Below are 19,673 nucleotides of genomic sequence, written 5' to 3' on the forward strand. Positions count from 1 at the left end.
AAACTGAGCCCTGGAAAGACTAAAGGAAATACCAGTTGTCACACATTATTGCTGTATTCCAGATGGAATCTAGGCTGTCTTCTGAATTCTAACTAGTATTTTTTATACCATACCAAAGCTATAAACAGAGGTACTTAAGGACAATTGAAATAAATACATGTATTGATTTTTTTGCCTCACCATGGAGAGAATCTGAAAAGCAGTCATGTGTATACTTCTTTTGGCCCTAGATAACATCAGCCAATGATTGGTTTGTACAAAGCCTCACCCAGCCCTGGTTGTTGTGTTCACTTACCTACTAGAGTATGAAAATCATTCAACAATGTGGATGCTTTTAGAAAACATATTCCCAGGACTTTTGGGGGATTGGGTTCTGGACAAGGTCCCTCAGTAACTCAAGCTGGTCTTGAACTCTCAGTTCTCCTCGATTAGCTTCTTGAGTGCTCGGATTAGAGGCTGTACCACTTTACCACACTCCAGGTTCAATCAATATAGAGAATTTGGTAGACTTATATTGGAGCCTTAGTATTTTCACAGCCTTAACAGCATTCTGGTTCTTGGGTTTTGAAACTTTTCAAGATCTAACTAGGTTTAGCAACTACTTCTATATATCTAAAAAGATATAATGATTCCTAGAAACTACAAAACTACAGTTAGGTATGGCATGTGGACATCTACCACCGGCAGTACGGCAGTAGGAGTTTGTGTTTGTCAAATCAGAGTGTATCCCTTAAACTCCCATTTTGTCGCTCTGCCTCTTGTTACACCCCTACCTCATTTGCATTCTTTGTATGGAATTCAGAAATTTCTAAAGGCTACAATAAGAAATACGGAGTGAAACATTTCAAAGAATTCTAGAAGACAAGATGTTTCTCTTGTCGGTTTAAACAGAAACTTGAGTGGAGGTATAGAAAAAGAAGGGCCCAGATAACTTGTAAACACTTTGGATTGTAAAGAGGGGAAATGCCAATACAGAGATCTTTTCACCTTTAGCTGGAGAATGGAACTAGAACCTTAATAAGTGTTTGAGGTGAGATGCCTAAGATTGAAGGTAAAGGACTAACCCTAACTGGGTTATGGACAGGCTGGCCTTGTTATCAAAGTCATGAAATAGCTTTAAAGGGCTTCTGTTGACTGAGATTTCTCCATTAAGTAGTCTGAGGCCAAAACTGCCTTCTTCCTGTTACCAGTTTCTGCCCAAGATACTGGAAAGCACACCTGACTAGTACCAGAGACTACTATGTGGCTGTGGCCACTCTGATCAAGATTTCTTACTCTTCTTACTAGAAGTAGAGCTGCTGACCCCTGATTTTTGTGATTCCAAACAGCCTAGCGTGACCAGGTCCTCCTCCACGTCTAGCTCGGTTTGTTCTCCTATGCGGTGCCTCCTAGATGGACAAACAACAAGGTTTTTATCTTTATTCTCATCCTCATGTCACCACAATTTTGTACATGTGTCGTTGGGCCACAACAGTGCTCTCTGCTGAGGATTTTATAACAGTGGTTCCCAGGAGATGGCATTGGTGGCAACTTCTAGTCAAACACCCGCAACTCCACTGCTGTTTCCTGCTGTGTTCGTTCTGCTAAAAGTGCAGCTTTGAGTACAGTTTGATGAGTTCAGAGGGGATGAGTGCTCCCAAGGTTCTGAGAAGTTCTGACACCAAGGATTCCAAACTCAGACACCACTTTGAAGCAAGACTGGGTTACCAGTTGGAAGGAGGCCATGGATTCCAGGGCGGAGAGCCTCACTGATCTGTCACACCAGAAGGGCCAAAGTCCAAATTGGCCTGTAGCTCTAGACACTTGCTCACCACAGCTTTTACTTCACAGTCTTTTCTTTTGGTTTTTTCTGCTTCTTCTGTTCCTCGTATTCAAGTATTTTCTTTTGGAAATAGCCTGTGAGTTCAAACAGGTGTTAGTTAGGCAAACTGATAAGCTAAAGAGTAAGTAAGTACTCTCAACAAGCCTGAAGTCTGATCTGTGGAATTACATGTCTACAATCCTAGCTATTGGAAAACTGAGGCTACATAATGAGACTGTGACTCAAAAAACCAGAACGACCTCACATTCTCCCCTACCCATAAGCTTCGAGAATCTCTAGGCCCTCACATTTAGTCTGACCCAAAGGGGAATCCACAAATAGTAGTTAGCTCCAGTATAAAACAAAAGAGGGCCCAGGCTGCTGAGTGATGAACAGACATCTCTGTACAAACTACCAGCCCCTGAAGCTGTTTCTCTGGTTACTTCCATTGAGCCCCACTGCTCTGCCTGCCACTGAAGGGACGCCTCTGGTTGGTTGGTTGGTTGATTGGTCGGTCGGTCGGTTGGTTTTCCAAGACAGGGTTTCTCTATAGGTTTGGAGCTTTCTTGGCACTCGCCTTAACTCAACAGAAATCCACCTATTTCTGTCTCACGACTGCTGGAATTAAAGGTGTGTACTAATAAAGAGACTCTTCTTAAGGGAGACACTTCTAGAGAAGTTGGTGTAGCTGTGTATACCTGCAGGTGGGTTCCTGCTCTTCTCTGCTTCCTGGATGAACAGGGAAAAAAGCTGTGTCTTCACAAACTTCTTGACAAATCGGCGCTTGGTCTTGGAGGTGATGGCCTTACAGAAGGATCGTTCTTGGAAGTGGCCTTGCCCACTGGCCTCCCGTTTGACATAGGACGCATAGTGGCCCACAGTCTTGACAAAGAACTGCACAAAAGGGCCTGAAACATGCTCATTGATTTGTTCTGAAGCTGCAGGAGACAGAAAGGCCCATTATAGAGCAATAGAAGTTTAAAGTACCCAAATTCACCTCTAACTATGGTTTCCATTGCTGGCCAAAAGTTTCCAGGGGAGGCAACTGAGTAAATAACTGATTGAAAAGGAAGCTTGAGACATGAATGGCTCACAACTACAATACCAACTTTCAGAAGTCTGGGACAGGAGGATTGCCCTAAATTTGAGACCATGTCTCACAAGACGAAAAAGAAATGAATCCAGGAACCAGGTATAGATAGATACTCTACCATTCCCTATGAAAAGAAACAAAGTTTCATATTCAGGATCTAGTCTCCTGACACAAGCTAGCAAATGGGTTTATTTTAGTAGACAAATTGGGAATAATTCCCTCAAGCTCCCTGGGAAAGTCTAAAGTAAAAGAAGAGCTGAGAACGTACTCTTTAACTCATCTATCCCCTGACCGAGGGAGCCCAAGATGTCATCCTGAAGTTTTGGTGGTAGGATGTCTTTTTCATCACCAACCTAGAAGGAAACAGAACTAGGTCAAGGTCAAACATTCTGGCCAGGAGATCAGGAAGGGGTCCAGGAGAATGTGAGGAGTGTCTTCAGTTCTTGTCCTACTCCAACCCAAACCACTGCTCCATGGAGAGGAACAGAAGTCATTTCCTTGCCTTCCATTTGAATTCAAGCATGAGCAAGGATCCCCACAAATGTATATTGCTTGTTCAAACGACACTGGGGCATATTGCCTCAGTCAGTAAAGTATCTGGGTCCTTGCCTGTGGCCTCACAAGGGGAAGACATAGCACAAGTTCTTTCTCAGAGTGTCTCTTGATCAGTGGAACATCATGAGATTCAAAAGATTTTGGTGGCAAGTCTGCCTGCAGGTGCCATCAACACAAACACTTACCGACAATAAGAAGGTTCCTTCACAAAGATTCACCAACAGGACCTGAAATAAACACAGAATGCTGTATCTCTTCACAAACCTCAACTATCAACTCCCTTTCTTCCCATAATTATACCTGAAGCCCAAGTAGCAGCAACGTCAACATTTGTAATTCTCATTTCCTGCCTGGCATTCTCATTCCTTTGTGTGTGTCTAGAAATCTAATTCCTCAGGTAGGAAACAGTGTGTTATAGGAACTGCTTACTTAATGTAGAGCATGTGCATGGCGCACACACACACTTTGCATATTTGCATATTTTATTTAATTCTAGCAGTAGTTCTGTGAAGCAGGTGCTACCTTATTTTGTAGATGTGATAAACCTAAATAAGTTTGTGTCAGAATCAAAGGAGCTCCAAACTCCAACAGGCAGTTAAATATCCAGACACAATTTCAACCTGGACTATAAGAGGATTTCTGGTGGTTAGATATAAGCCAACATTCTTTAGGAAATAGTGAAACTCATTCCCACCTCCCAAAAGGAGTCATTTCCTTTACCTCTGAGAAATAACTCCTCTAGCTACTCATCTATAATCCAGATATTATCTGCTCGCTCGCTCTCTCTCTCTCTCTCTCTCTCTCTCTCTCTCTCTCTCTCCCCTCCCCTCTTCTCTCCTGTGTCTGTCTCTCACTATGCTCTACTCTCCATCTCTTGCCATCTCCCTCCCTCCACTATTCTCTCCTGCTCCCTAGCCCTGCCTACGTCCTATGTGCTGACACTGTTCAGTCTGCTTCTTTCTGTCTCTGCTCTGGAGTCTTCCAGATGCCTCTTGCAGTTCTCTCATATCTGCAGTAAAAGCATTAACCATATTATGGAGCAGTCATGTCAGCAGTTTGTTCAGTGTGCCTTCTCACCTACAGTTCCCAGAGGTCATGGTGCTGAGACCTAAATTGCGGTCTTTGAGATCACATTCCTCTTCCCTCCAGCCCTCCATCAGCATCTTTTCCTCTGGTGCCTTCAACAGAGGACTGGACAGAGGCAGCCATGTTTTGATCTTTTCTCATTTGCACTCTTAGGTATAATTGCCTAGAGTTGGCTGGAAGTGGAGGTCAGTGGTAGAGCACATGTTTAGCATACTGTTGGCCTGGATTCAGTTAATTAAAAGCTCAATAACAGCCTTGAGGCTTCCAGCAGGAAACTCAGCAAGGGAAGAACATGAGCTCAGGGTCAACAGGAAGAAAAAAGGAAAATAAGCAAAGGGGCCAATGCATGTATTGGCTACATATGAGACGAGCACAGAACCAAGTTCCTGGACCATCATGACAACCTGAAAACCCTACAATTTAGAGCACAACACGAAACAATCATGTTGCTGATTCCTTAAAGTATTGTTAGGTAATTAAACCACTTCTAATATTCAAATTAAAATATTTTAAATGATCACATAAACTCATGGACTCTGACATTATCCTTGGCTTTGCTTTGAGATAAGATCTTCTGTAGTCTAGGGTGGTCCTGAACTCTCTTCTTCCTACTTTCACTTCCTACTGGCAAGAATTAGCACAACTAACCTGTACTAGTTTTAAAACTAATGTTCAAAAACAGCAATTATGACAGTATCAAACTACTACCATTAGACAGGGATTTGATCACCAATGAACAATAGTTCTCCAGATCCTGTGCTAGCATTTAAGGGCTATTTTGGGGCCCTATGTTCAGTTTTCTACCTGGGTCTTGACAATAGAATGAAGGAGCCCTATGTGTGCCCTACTTTCAAATAAAAGGAAAGAGAAACTGGAAAATTTGCCAAAGCACAGCCTGCACTGTAATTATCCATCATCAGAGGAGAAACCCTGAACTAGTCCAGGCCTGAAACAACATGTATAAATAAAGTTTGAATGTCTTCATACAAGGAAAGCTGTTCATCTGGGAATGGAGAGAAGGGTACGTGTGAATATCTTTTTTGAGGTTGTTCCCAGAAGTCGTTTCAGTATTTTATATTGTCCATGGGGTAATTCGTTTCAGAGAGCTAATGTGGAGAATCAGAGAAACTTGCACTGTGCCCAAAGAGCACTGTGCATGCACGCCATATGACTTCCTCCCTTATCCTTCTTGCCCATTTTTTTCAGAGCAGATGCAAAGGGATAAAATAAGCAAAAGCTCTTGACTAGCAAGATCCAGAGCTCTACTGGCCTTCATTTGTCTTCCTGCCTGACTGTCGGGAGGAGCCTCGGTTTCAGAGGAGGGAAGTTACGTAACTTCTGGGGTTGAGACATTTTAGTTTTTATTGCTAAAGTGGGGCTGATACCCTGCTCCAGTTACTCATAAGGCTAAGGGTCGTTCACAGGGCATGTGTACTCGGCACAAGAGCTGGAAAAACAAAAGGCAACAGCCTACTTCTCTCCGTCCCACGAGTACCTTGTAAAGAAGGGCTTTGGCCTTTCTTTGAGTTCCACTGCTGCCCCATCTATGCAGTAGACTTGCTGGATTCACCAACCTCTTATGCAAAGGGGAAATCCTCCCGCTAGGACTACCTCGGGGCCTCTTTAGTGCTTGCATCAAGATGCCTCGAAAGGTAACTCTGCCTCTGCACAGTGAGTTAATGGTTAATTGGGGCTGACCTTCCTAAGCAGTCCTGTATCCAGCTATAGTGATGATACTATAGTCCTCAGATCAAAGCACATGTTTCGAGTTGTTTGTCCGCCTTTGGGGGTAGATGTATGTGATTATCTTACTTTTGTCCACTTACACAGTTGAACGCTCTTCTGTGTCAGGGTTATTACCAAGAAACAAACTGCAACAAACTCAAAGCGGATTTGAATCCATATCATTACCCAACTGAGCTCTGTGCTACTCATAAAGATGGTACTTGTTGCAAATCTCTTCATTTTCAAGACTTAACAGTTTACAAAAGGGCTTGTTTCCAAGGAATTTGAATTCCAGTGGGGTGTGTTTTGCACAAGCCAGCTGTGATCATTCATTTAACTGAGAGATCACTCACATGACTGCTCAATATGGAGAATGAGCTAATAGGATAGTCTCATGAGCTCAGAATAAGGAACATCTTGCTTCCTAAGTCCAAAAAGGAGTCACTCAAAAGAAGAGAACCAACATTCACTGGATATGGGCTGTATATTAGGTGCCAGGCTAATAGCATAGCCATGTCATTTTCCTTAGTTTCTAGCAACTGAAGGCAGCCATCCCCATATTTCTGATAAATTCATGTTTAAAAGAGATTAAGTAATATGTCCCAAATCACACAGCCATTGGCAGCAGACTTAGGATACAAATCAAAGCCTGCCAGGCTATAAACCATGCACTCCCTTGGATGCAGCTTACCTCTTCCATGGGACTGTCCATAACCTCCTGTTGGAAGCGCATCTGTACCCCAACCATGAAGGGGGTGGGGCAGCAGACAGTGGCCAGAAGGCTCTCAGGGACCACAGGGATGTATGTGTGTGCCCAGCTAAAGGGGTAGAGTAGAGCAGCTGCAGCATGAATACACTGAGACAGGGTACTGGAACACAGAAGAAAGAATGGGTCAGCGAGGCTTCTCAGTTCCTATACACTGGCTCAGAGCCCCACACCTACAGAAGCTACTGGCAATATTTCTTTGCTTGGTAAAACAATTCAAGTCTGGAAGCCATGCTGATCATAGAGCTTGTAGCTACTTGTTGCTAAGAGAAGAAGGGTAGAAATCAGGAGAGGCGAGGCCCTACTACCAGGGCGGGGCCCCCTTTAATCTCTATTCCCGGCTGGTTCTTCCAAGTCATTACTGGCTAAAAATAAGAGTGGCTCAGAAGACATGTCTTTATTTAAGCAGGATATGAGTGAGCCTCTACTCTGCAATGGACAGGGATAACTAAAAGAATGACACTTGCCCTTCTTTGAAGAACTCACAGCATAGTAAAGAAACAAACCAACTGACTCCAGGCTTTGCTGATGAGGCAGAAGTATCATCCACAACCATGTACCCCCCCTCAGGCTCCCTGTAGCTGTCTGAGGTTACCGAAAGCTATCAGGTTGGTGCCTGAGTTAGTTTGGGAAATTCCTGGGTTCCAGGAACCACTACTCAGAAATTCCGGAAAGTCCCACAGAGGTGACTCTTGGAGACTTTACTACACGGATTCCTAATGGCATGACTATCCAAGTCACAACTCGACCTCCTTCCTTGCCCCCCACGATACACAGCCCATCTCTGGCTTCCCTATTCTCCACTAGCTCTCATGACTTTTCATTTCTCCAGCCTAATCGTCCCACATCTAATGCCAATAAAAACACAGATGCGGAAACCTTGGTATCAAGCTAGCACTTCCTGAGTTTGAAAGACCAAGTCTCTGAGTGCCTAGCTTAAGAACTTGGTGAGCTGGAAGTCCCCTCCCTGCACCAGCCTCCAGTTACTGAAAATTTCATGTGGAAAGAAAGTAGGAAGTGTTAATATTTCCTGGAGAAAGTTCATTCTTGAGAGGTAAATGCGCAGCCTTCACACCCCAAACACTGATCAATAGAGAAAGAACTTAGTTGGAGCCTGAGCCCCAGCTGCCACAGAAACCTCTTCTTCCACACTGGACTGGAGCAGCAGAGCCTCCTCTGAAACAAAAATCATGACCCTTTCTGCAAGAATTAACCTATGATATTTTCCCTTTTGGCTATTGTTGACGTTACTATTTTCAACACACAGACTCCCCAATACCTGCCAAGCTTCCTTTTTTCTTGAACTCATGACATCCCTTGATCCTCTCTAGTGTCCTCAACTTCCTTTCCTTCTTCCCCAAAGGATAGTACCATGGTTCAGATCAAAATTATTGCTTCTTGCTGGGATGACACACACCTTGAATCCCAGCACTCAGTAGGTAGAGGCAGGCAGATCTCTGTGAGTTCCAAGACACCTAGGTCTACATAGTCAATCCCTACTCTTTTTACCAGTTGTTTCCCTCCGCCTGGCCCAGGTGTTCCCACATCCTTTTCAGACTGAATTCTCTCAAAGGTGGTAGCCAGCACATGGTAGCTTCCTGCTTCTACAGACAGGTTTATACTCAACTGTGAACTGACTGCGAGTAGCAGGTCGTCCTCACCAATCTGCATCTGCCGGTGTCCTGGGTGTCTACCACTGTGCATCATCACCTTTCATCCTCATCACAACCATATAAAGCAAATCCAATTTCATCCTACAGATAAGCAGATCTTGACTTCAAGAAGTAAGAAGCTGACCTAAGCAGAACTATAGCCAAAAGTGGAAGAACAAGATTTGAAAGTCATTCTGCTGGTTTCAATACCTATGCTTAAAGCCAATACATAACCCTTCATCTCCTTCAGAGCAAACACGGAGTCTTCTTGCTATCTCCCCAATGCTTGGCATCTGGCAAACAGCTGACATGCAATAAATATTTGTTCAGTGAGTTCATAAATGTGTAGATGAGGTCATCCTCCATGCCATTATACAGCTTCCTGTCCTCTTCTCCACCCACTTCCCTCCTTCAGCCTGGCCTTGCATAAATGCAGAATCATGTCTTGCATTCACCCTAGCTGGCCCCACCTTTACTGTACCAGGAACACTCCATGTCCTTCTTAGATTATAGTCAGGCAGCAATCAAGTTAGGAAATGGCCAGACAAGTTGCACTACCTGTTTCTCTAGGCCTAAAATGCAGATCCGGGAACTCAAAGCTGGAAGGTGCACACATGCGCTCTACAATCAGACTGCCTTTAAGAAGCCCCAGTAAAGTTTCTTGAATCAGGGGTGCAGATTAATATGGCTAGCCAGTGGTTGAGCTTACCTGAGACCTTCCGCCAGGAAGATGATTTTTCTTTCCAGTACTGCAGAGGCAAAGATCTGAATAATCTGCTCAAAATGCAGACAGTGCAACAGAGCACTAAAGTCCACGTGCTCTAGGTGGGAGTCCAGGGGCCGTGTCAGTGAGATGAACTGTGGGACAACCAGAGAGAGAGAGGCTTCAGCAATACAAAACCACAGACCTAATCCAGGCCTATCCCATTATCCCCACAGGACAGATCTGAGTCTGGCCCACCCACCAGTGGCTTCCTTCTGCCCTGGGGATAGCTAGGTGGAATCTTCAATATGGTCCATGGGGTCCAGCCTGGGATACATGTGCATAGACCATGTGCATAGATAGCCTTACCATGTGCATAGACCATGAGGCCCAGCCTGGGACACATGCCCATCTCCATATGCCTCACCGTGTGCATGACCCATGAGGTCCAGCCTGGGATACATCCCCATCTCCACATGCCTCATCAGCTACATGTTCTGGAGCAGAGCTCCTCTCCTGCCTAAGCCTGGCATGGGTCAGGCCTCCCATATACTGATCTCCTCACTTCATTCTTATCCTTGAGCCCCAGATGCCCACCTTGGTCATCTTAAGATCTCCTCACCTTTTTCTCATGCTACACACTGCTTTTTCTTTCAGTGTGATTGCCTAATCTTCCTCTGGTTCTCTTGGTTCTCACGTTCTCTGTTGTGTGTACACCATTTACTCATTTACACATTGACGGATGTGCCTTCTCCATGAGACTTTTAACTCCACGAGGTCAGGAGCCACATTCCTTTTACTCAGCACCCGGAAAATGCATATTTCGGCACAAAGTACATCAGGACTTGTTTCCCCTTCAATACTTATTCTTCTGGTAACTGAAAATTCCTAGTGACTCCCCAATTCTTCTGTGGAAATGACCAGGTTCAGAGGTGCACATGGAATTTCCATAGTCCCCGAGATCCTGACTGGAATTCCACTTGGGCCTCTAGTTCTTTAGTGACTCGGAACAACTGTGCCTCATGACATGGGTGTGGACGTAGGGGTGGGGATGAGTGATAAGAAGTAAAACAGATGGAGACTGTAGGGTAGAGATACAGGATGCACACACAGAGAGAACAGGGGTAAGGTGTAAGAGCGACTGGGAGTTTGGAGACTAGGGACAAACTAAGCCCCATACATGATCACAGACAAAACTCAGTAGGCTAAGTAACTGCTGGTGGGCATCAGGTTAGAAGGTGCAGCACATTTGGGTGACATTTTAGCTCTGCCAAAAATTATAAGGCCAGGCTCAGCTTCCCTGTACATTAGCCTGGTGAATGAAGTAAGAGCATTGGGCAGTCCCACAGACGTCCACCCTCCCCAGTCAGTTGCGCACTTGTTAGCCTACCTCTGTGCCTGAGTCGGGGATGAAACTCTTAAGGGTGACAGTCTTTCCGGGTGCGGGGAAGGCTGCCTCTCGGAGACCTTGCATGAATGGGTAGATGACAGCCATGGAGATCTGATGCCTCTTCTCCACTTCATCTAGAATCTACAGGGAAAGGACCACAGGAAGCAAGGCTTAAAGGGGTCCTACTGAATGTCCCGAGGCTCTCACACTTCTCCTGCTTATATTCTGGTATTTTCTAGGCCCCTCCACCAACTGGCTTCCATCTCATGGACAAAACCTATGTCCCCAAGATTTCTTTTGATTGTCTTTCATAGTACGTCCTTCTCCTAACACCGACATGAAAGTAACAAGCCTAGCAAGTCATCTTCCATGTTAGCACTGGCTGGAGTTGCAGTCTAGAAGCCTAGCTTTCTGGGCCTCACTGTCCCATTCCTTCTGGAATCAGGGTGAAACTGTCATCAGGGTGAAACTGCCACCAGCCTTCAGTGTGATTCACAGAAGTAAGATCCACCCAAGCAGAATACCACTGAGTTCCTCTCGTACATCCAGAGTCCTTCTGGCCACCAAGACAGTCCATGGACAGAATCAACTCTGCTTTAATTCTGTCCCCAGCCACACAAGTCCTCAATTTCTCTTCTAGCTTCATCAAAGTCAGGGTAAATCTCGAGATCCTCACTGTGTTTTTGCCTTTAGACTTTTGTGGTACCCTCCTTTTTATGAAGGATTTTCTCACGTTTTACCTCATCTGAGCCTCATACCAACCAGGAAGACAGAAGAATGGACAACAGTTCTCTCTGCAGGGGAAACAGTCTTCTAGATTTCCTTTGAATAGGGTTAAGCCCGGGTCCCTCCTTCTCAGTTTTACCTGATATTCTTGATATTGGCTGGGCTATCAGGAAGACATTCTCCTAAGGGCTCAAGTTGCAAGGCAAGCAGCCAAGCAGAGCCAGAAAGCCGAACAGGCCTGCTTAACAGGATCCAAGGAATCTTGTCTTAACCTTACCTTGGAGAACAGGCCAAAGCAGCCGATACAACTGATGATGCAGTATACTTTGGGAAGGCGAGGGCCAGGACCGGCAGGCTGGGGAGGAACAAGAATTTTCTTCAGGGCTACAGTTTCCGCAAGGGTTTCCCCCACATGAGAATGATGGGGCAAAAGGTGGAGTGTGTGGGTGGGGGTCAGTGGCTAGATGGAGAAGAGCCTGTGCAGAGATTCTGTTCATGGAACAGACCAAGGGTCAAAATAGTCACCAAAGTCAAAAGATGATGATTGCTATTTACAAAGCCACATTATGCAACCAGCCTAAGTGTCTCTCAATAAAGGAAAAGGTAACAATAATGTGTCATATAAACAACGTGGGGTATTAATCATATAATAAGAAAAATGAAACTATGACTTTTTGACGAAAATGGATGTAGCTGGCAACTATTCTCTAAAGCAAAAGAAACCAGGCACAGAAAGACAAATACGTGTTTTCTATTTCATATGCAAGATCTGGATTGTAGAAAAATAAGGCATAAATAAAGACATGAGGAGCTACAGATGTGTTTCAATGGTTAAGAGCACACAGTGTTCTTCCAGAAGATCCAAATTCAATGCCCAGCCCTGACAGTCACCTTTGACTCCAGCTCAGGGGATGTCCCCTTCATCTTCTGGCCTCAAAAGACACCCATACACATTTACGCATACCTCACACACAGACATGTGCATATGCACACATCCCACATAGACACACACATATACACACACACGAGAGAGAGAGAGAGAGAGAGAGAGAGAGAGAGAGAGAGAGAGAGAGAGAGCCAAAGAGATGGATCAATGATTAAGAGCAAAGGCTCTTGGAGATAACCTAGGCTTGGTTCCCAGCTACATAGCAGCTCATAATCCTTTGTAAACTCCAGAGGACCTAGCTCCCTCTTCAGTCCTCCATGAGCAGCAGGCAAGCACACAGTACACTTATATGCACCCAGTCAAACACTCATACACTTAAATAAAAATAAAGAAAAAAGATGAAGATCATAAAATTATAAATGTGATTATTTGAGAAGAGCAAGGGAACTGGTGTGATGGGAGTAGCAAATACATATAATTCAAGTACATGGATTATACATAAGAAAATACCATGTTATCTATTCTTTTATATACAATGGGTATATGCTAATAAGAGAAGAGAAGGAAGAAAAGGAGAAAGGAGGTGTGAGTGGCAGCCTTTGGGGGCCAGAAACCCAAAGGTAAACACTACTGACTCATGGCTAACATGGGCTGAAGGTCAGTGAGAACAAAAACTAGTGTGTCTTAGCCATGAGGAAATGTCTAGAGAGGAAAGCACTGGAAAGATGTCTAGTGAATCCTCACTCTGAAAGCCAAGAATTAAACCTTGTTCAAATCTCAGACTGTCAGGGAGGCTCCAGGGAACAAGGCGAGCCAGCCTGAGCAGGAAAGACTATAAGAGGGTTCAGCGGGAGCGTCTCACTGAGCCAGGAGAGCATAGACCGTAGCCTAGTGGCAGGGGAGCGGAGGGACAGTGTGTCCTTGTTCTTGTGGGGTTACTAACATGGCAGCATGCACAGAGATGTACTCTCCCTAGAACCACCACTGCCACTGAGCCTGAGCCTTTGTAGCTGAGGCTTTGGCAAGCCCTGCTGTGGAGCTGAACAGTCTGCCAAGGGAAAGGGGCGATTCTGAATAGCACTGACCAGGAGGCGCCTGCAGTAGCCAATCTTCCTGCTTCCATCCACGTTGGTCAGGACAAATGAGAAGGTCTCCCTATGAGAGAGCAAACCAATGTTGTGCATTTGCTCATGAGATTTCCAAAACAAGGTTGAAGTCAGCATCAGTGACGAGGAGGACCAAGGGGCGTGGCTGACTAATCACGAGGGTAATCACCACAGTCACTTATTAAGCACTCAGTGGTGCCGAGCCCAAATGCATCACCTCATTTGAGACTCAAAATAACCTTTCTGAAGGAGGTTCAATTAGTATTGCCACTTAAAGTAAGCAAGACTCAGAGAAGGTATTTCTTATATAAAATTTGAAGTCATGGCCAGCTTCCAGTGTTCATGATGTACGAAGCTTCTTGATATTGTTTTCTTAGATCCAAAGACTTTCTTTTTTGTCTACCTTCTGCCAGTGGTAGAGTCAAAAAAAAAAAAAAGAGTGACTTTCTTCTAGGACAAGTTAGAGGCTCTCAAGCATCTTTGGATAAAGGTCAAGTCACAGCTAAGATCTTTGCCCTAAAGGACCCTAGGCAAAAATTTCCGTGGTAAAAACTCAGCATACTCCCACTGAGGGGAGCACATGGGCCACACCTTTGACCTCCCATCCATAGCTGATGCCCTTGCCCCCAGGCTGAGGGGTTACCTGGGGTAGTCTGTGAGTGGTGCCCACTCATTCCCATCAGGGAAGCAGAATAAAGGAATGGCTTTGAGCAGCCGTTCTTCCTCCTCCTGTTGACCCCGGAGCAGGTTCTCCCTCTGTGAGGAAAAAGCAAGGAAATGTAGACAGAGAGGCAGGGGTCAGAAGGCTATTAGCCTTCTTTCCTGTTAGTATGGAGTACAAAGGTGCCTTTGACATAGTCTGCATTCTAGTTCTAGCTGGAATGACCCCTAAGAGAGAATTTGTTCTAGGCCACATCAATATAACCCGGGGTTAGAATTCACTATCCTGAGGATTTTTACATACTCAAAAAGGAGGTTAGACAGGTCATCTGAACCCTGAGAAGGTGACATCTGAGAGATACCACGTCAAAGAAAATTAACAACCTCTCCAGTTGCTGAGGTGCTAACAAGAGGGGTCGAAGAGAATGCTGCACCACACCTCACCCAGTGCGTCACCACACAAGGGGAGGGGGGGTTCTAACACTCTGGGAGTCTGATCTTAGCCTGTGTTTGCGTCTTGGGTCTGCTTGATTCTCCACCACACAGCAGGAAGGGCACGCCTCCTTAGGCGTTCCAGCTGAAGCCGAGCTTTTCTGTAGGAAAAGGTGACTGAGGTGGAATTTGGAAAAACGAGGCGGTTCCCAAAGGGGTGAGAGCACGAGGCTCATTTCCCTGCTCCAGAAGTTTGCTCAGTCTGTCACTGCAGTCAGACCTAGATTCTCCGGGTGATACCAGAAAACTAGGGTTGGGCGACAAAGGAAATGAGAGCAGTGAGTTCAGAGCTCCAGACCTGGCAGGGTGGCAGGGAGCAGAACTTCACCACCTTTTAGACACATTTCTGTTTCCCCACCTCTGTCTTCAGGCCCCACCTCTCCTCCGTCCTTACCTTGGGAAACTGGTAGGTGATGCTGGGTTCATAGTCATCCCCTGAACGCTTTTTCTTTAAAGAAACAACAAGAAGGTATTCAAAGAAGTGCTGGCCTCCAGCAAAGTTAGACAGGGAAAGTTCCTGGGTCCTTTCTGGTTCTATGGCAGCTTCCCCAGTATTGTTCTGAGACGGTCCTAAAACGGAAATGCAAGCGTCCCCTGAGTATTCCATTCCTCCATTCTGTAGGCTGTGTGAGAACCTGGGCAAGCTGCAGGCCTCAAGGCCACGTTGCCAGTGCTGATACCCAAGCCTGACCAGGCACCACGAGTCACTGGGTGGGACCAGAGCCAAGTGGGCAGTTTCCACACCTGTCCTGGAAAACCTGAAACTGTGGAGTGACACAGGGAGGAAAGAAAACAGTGCGGTAGAAACTGAGGAGCCATGTTGTGTAGGTGCTTGGGGGCCTGATGACTGAAGCTGTACTTCTGCCTACCATAGCAGCTCTGGTAGTATTTCAAGCACCCTGAGGAAATTTGTTCTAAATAATCAGATGAGCCCCGAGGGCATTTTCTTATGGCCATTCCAAGAGCTGCACAGGAGACATGACCAGCTCTGCAAACTGATAAGGTAATCCTCTCGGTCCGATCACATGGGGGCCATGTGGATTTTGGCATGCAAAGGAAAAAGAAGGAGGAGCACTCCAGGAGGAAACAGCCCATAAGAGGATCACCCCAAAAAGGAAGTAGGCAATCCAGTTCTGACCTGCTCGAAGTCGTGGCAAGCGATTTCGGAGCAGCCTGAGGGTTCGGCCTACCCCTTGTCCTTCCATCGCTCTGGGCTTTGGGGCATGAAAGTTCTTTCTCCTGCAGGCTGGCCACAGGGAGCCTGAGAAAGAGCCTTCTGCTTAGATCTCCAATTACAGCTTAACTAAGCTGAACCATGCGCTGTCTCCCAAAGGCAGAGAGCAGTTTCCATCCTGTGTACTCCGTAGTTGAGCAAGAAGGATGTGAAAGGACCCACGATGCAGCTTAACATGGGCACTGACAGAGGCAGCATCCTGGCACTACAGCTCAGCTCTTGGCTCCTCCCAGGAGCCCCAGGGTGTGGTAAGAGAAAAGGTCATGAGCAAACATCTCAAGGCACGGCTGCTTCTGGACTAAGAGCTTTGAATTCCGGTGCCGCCGACCATGTGGTGAGTATTTACGACCTTAGGCAGTGAGAGATGCTTGGAAAAACCAGACCATGGGCTCCAGCCCCTCTGGGATCTCAGCATGGGTACTTTACATCCCGTATCTTTGGTCGTTCTCTCAAGTTGCTTTCTCAAGTTGCTCATCAGAAACTGCAAAGTCCCACCAGGCCAACTGACGAATTCTGAAAGAGGCCTTCAGGATCTCAACCAAGAACACAGGACTGAACACTTCCTGCAACCAAGATGCCACCGCCTTACCCTGATCAGATAAGTAGTCTTGTCCAATTCTCTAAGTAACTTCTAGCAAGAGAGTGAGTCTCTCAACAGACCCCATGGGTTCGCTCCTGACAGCGAAGTAAAGAAAAAAGCCCACCTCTGAGAGTTCCTGATATTGACGGAATAACTACAAAGGTAAGGTCCTTACTCCCCGTAACATGTTTTAGTCTAAGGCAGGGAACTTTTTCATTGGGACTATTCCAAGACTCCAGCAGATTCCTTCTTTCTCACGGAAGCACTGACTCAGGAAATTGTCCCTAGCCTAGAGAAAGGGACTGGTTTCATCAGCAACAATGCGGATATAGTGCATCCTCACTCCTCCTGGACTCCTGCTTAGTCTTTCCCCTGGTTGGGCCAGGTCAACATTCTAAACTGCAGACCCAGTGTTGTGTCTAAAGGTTGAGGAAGGGGGAAAGTAGCTATTGATAACCCAGGTTTCTCACAGAAAGTCCTGAATAAGGAAATGCATGGGATAAGAGGAAAGAGCCCTTGCCAGGAAGTTGCTTAATGGGGAGGGAGGAAGCAAAGTGATCTGGTGCCTGTGTCTGCCACTCCTGCAAAGAATTAGCAATCCTCTGGGAGGGGGTGTGTTGTTATGGTCAGAAGACTGTCCCTCTGCTTCTAAGAGCTCTAGAACTTGACTTTCATGGCACCAGGAAAAGTGGGGACTCGGAGGTTCAAAGTTGACTTGTTGGAGAAGCCCCAAACATTGTAAATAGGATTAGAGCTGGAACAGTGTGAGGGATGAACCAGGACACCCCAGGCAGTCACGTATCTTTCTTGTACGCTGTATAGACATGTTACATAATCTTTATAGGGTGTCTTAAGGAACAAGCACCCACCTGAAACAGAAGGGAAAACTGAGGAATCAAGTCACTTGGGTGATTTAAAATGAACAGGATCTGTAGAAGATGAGAATTACAAGGGTTTCAAATCCAAGCTCAGGCCTTCTGGTGTATTACACAGCCAGCCTCACATGGGGTGTGTATGTGTGTGTGTGTGTGTGTGTGTGTGTGTGTGTGTGCGTGTGTATGTGTGTGTGTATATATATGTGTGTGTGTATGTGTGTGTGTGTGTGTGTGTTGGAAGGGGAGCAGTAAGCAAATGGTGTGGACAGCCAGAATCATCTTCCCGGTCATCCCAGAACCTCAGGAAATAGGTCTTTTCCTAAGTCCTTGGGGCAGCATTTTCATGCCGTTTCCTCCTGCTTTATCAGGAGAAAGCAGGGAACAGCAAAGGCAGAAATCCTAGACCAAAGAAAAGTAACTAGACTTTTTGGGCTGAGGCTCAAGAGGGCCAATAAAAGAGTGTTTTCTCCTCCCTCTTTCGGAAACGGTTGTCACAGAAAAGCATGAGAAGAACTAATTTGCATCAAACTCGTGCATACTATATCGCATCTCACTTAATCCCTCATGCCTGGGAATGAATTCTTATCCTCATTTTTAACTGAGAGAGGAGCCACCCTCTAAGGAAGTCAAGAGTCTGGTTACACTAGTTCCTCCACCAGAAAGCCCCGCCCACAACCACCTGAAGGCAAGGGGACTTTGGGGAACCTTGATCTGAATAGCTGTTGTTTGTTCTTTGGTGAGCTGCTAGCTGCTAGCAACCCAGAACCACCACAGCAGTCTTCCCTACTAGTGTTTTACACACGCACTCACGCACGCGCCCACCGACAGCCCTCTGAGAAACAACTGCTTGAGCCAGGAGGGGAAATCCCCCAGGAAGTAGAAGGATAGCAAGAAAGTTGAAAAAGTCACACCCATATGATCTGACAGGTGCTAAACTTGTGAACAGGCACATATAGATGGGCCCGTCTTCCTGTTCTTCAACCACAAGCCCCCCACCCTCACCCCGTACCACTGCTACCTTTATGCTGTAAGGGTCGGGTGGCAGAAGATTACCCGGGTCTAGGAAGCCCAAGAAAACCAAGCCAGAACTCTGCAGAAAAATTTAAAAAAAAAAAAAGGTCACATCTCCTCCCCACATTCTACTGCTCCAGCAGCTGCAGACCCCTCCCTTGCATGAGAGGAAAGAGGCACGTGCCAAAACAACCACAGCTGGAGCAGAAGTGAGGGTGGGAGAAGTGAGAAAGGACAAAGAGCAGATCAGTCACAAGTCACTGCAGATCCGAGAAGGAAGTACTGACCTCAAGTGCCGGGCCTGTTACGAGAGAGGTCCACCGACCACTTCACTTGCAAATACTGGAAGGGGTGAACTCTTGGGATGACCCCTACAAATCTTTTTGGCCTCTTTTCAGAACCACAGGCTCTGAACCAACTCAGGGGTGGCAGTTCAACAATAGCACTGGCCAGTCATAAACAACAGATGTTTGCTGGATGAATGGACACATTAATGAATCCTAATTGCCCTTCTTCCAAACCCCAGGGCACCAGATACGAAGAAAGGAAACTGACAAGATCTTGTCATTTCATTCCTTCCATCCACTCTGAACAGGGAAACGCTTCCTATCTCACTGGTCAGAACTCAAGGTCAGGGTTGAGAAAACAGCTGGGTTGATAGTACCTAGTCTTTACCTTCCTCCACCTCCCCCAAACCCCGCGCCTTGGCCAGTCTTAAGGTCTTGGGGAGCCAGTTTTGTGGTGCGGTTATCAGCAAGGACAAGCTGGCTCCCAGGAACTGAACAAACGCCAATCCAGTCCTAGGCAGCTAACTAAGAAGGGAAGCTAAGCGGCTCCCGGAGGGCTTGGCAGCCCAAACTCTAGCATAAAGTGGCTGCACTACAAGCTTCCTGGATGGAAGGACACGTGGCCCACAACCCAGAGCCCCACAACCCTTGCCGGTTCCTAGTCACCCGCTCCCCCTCAACCCAACAGGTCTGTCCACTCGCTGATCTCTACCTGCTCTCTTGAGTTCACCTGCCTCCTGCCTAGCCCTCCCAGATCCCGCCCAAATTGCTCCTCGATCTTGTCCCTCGGTGCCGTACTGAGTGTACAGTCCTGCAGCCCAGGTCCCCACGCCCTCTTCCCCGCGCGCCGTGACCCGCACTAACCCCCGCGGCCGCGCTTCAGTCTCAGGCTGGCTCGGAGGCGGCGGCCGAGCCCATCCATGGCCCCTCCAGTGCCCGGCGCCGGCTCCCACGTCCGCACCGGCCCCGCCCCCCAATCCTTGACCTGTGCTGGGGCCCCCTGGAACTTTCACTTTCACGCGGGAGGCGCGGGGAGGGGGGGACT

At 46.5% G+C, this 19,673-nt stretch overlaps 1 protein-coding gene across 2 annotated transcripts; it reads right to left on the reverse strand.

Annotated features, from left to right (window-relative positions):
* Window positions 1-1,405: 1,405 nt before the first annotated feature.
* Dennd2d (DENN domain containing 2D) lies at window positions 1,406-19,658 on the reverse strand. Of its 2 annotated transcripts, none has more exons than XM_087897670.1 (12): window positions 19,493-19,658; window positions 15,036-15,211; window positions 14,133-14,245; window positions 13,469-13,538; window positions 11,775-11,852; window positions 10,772-10,912; window positions 9,388-9,536; window positions 6,952-7,129; window positions 3,635-3,676; window positions 3,163-3,247; window positions 2,500-2,739; window positions 1,406-1,896 (listed from the first exon to the last, which is right to left on the reverse strand). In XM_087897670.1, the coding sequence occupies exons 1-12, from the start codon at window positions 19,548-19,550 to the stop codon at window positions 1,820-1,822; spliced, it is 1,407 nt and encodes a 468-aa protein (XP_087753796.1). In that variant the 5' UTR covers window positions 19,551-19,658; the 3' UTR covers window positions 1,406-1,819. The 2 variants fall into 2 exon arrangements, with proteins under 2 accessions (XP_087753796.1, XP_087753795.1); XM_087897669.1 differs by lacking the exon at window positions 19,493-19,658 and adding an exon at window positions 15,780-16,009.
* Window positions 19,659-19,673: the final 15 nt, after the last annotated feature.

The sequence above is a fragment of the Myodes glareolus genome, chromosome 17, assembly GCF_982192425.1.
Source record: "Myodes glareolus chromosome 17, mMyoGla1.1, whole genome shotgun sequence".
Lineage (NCBI taxonomy): Eukaryota > Metazoa > Chordata > Mammalia > Rodentia > Cricetidae > Myodes > Myodes glareolus.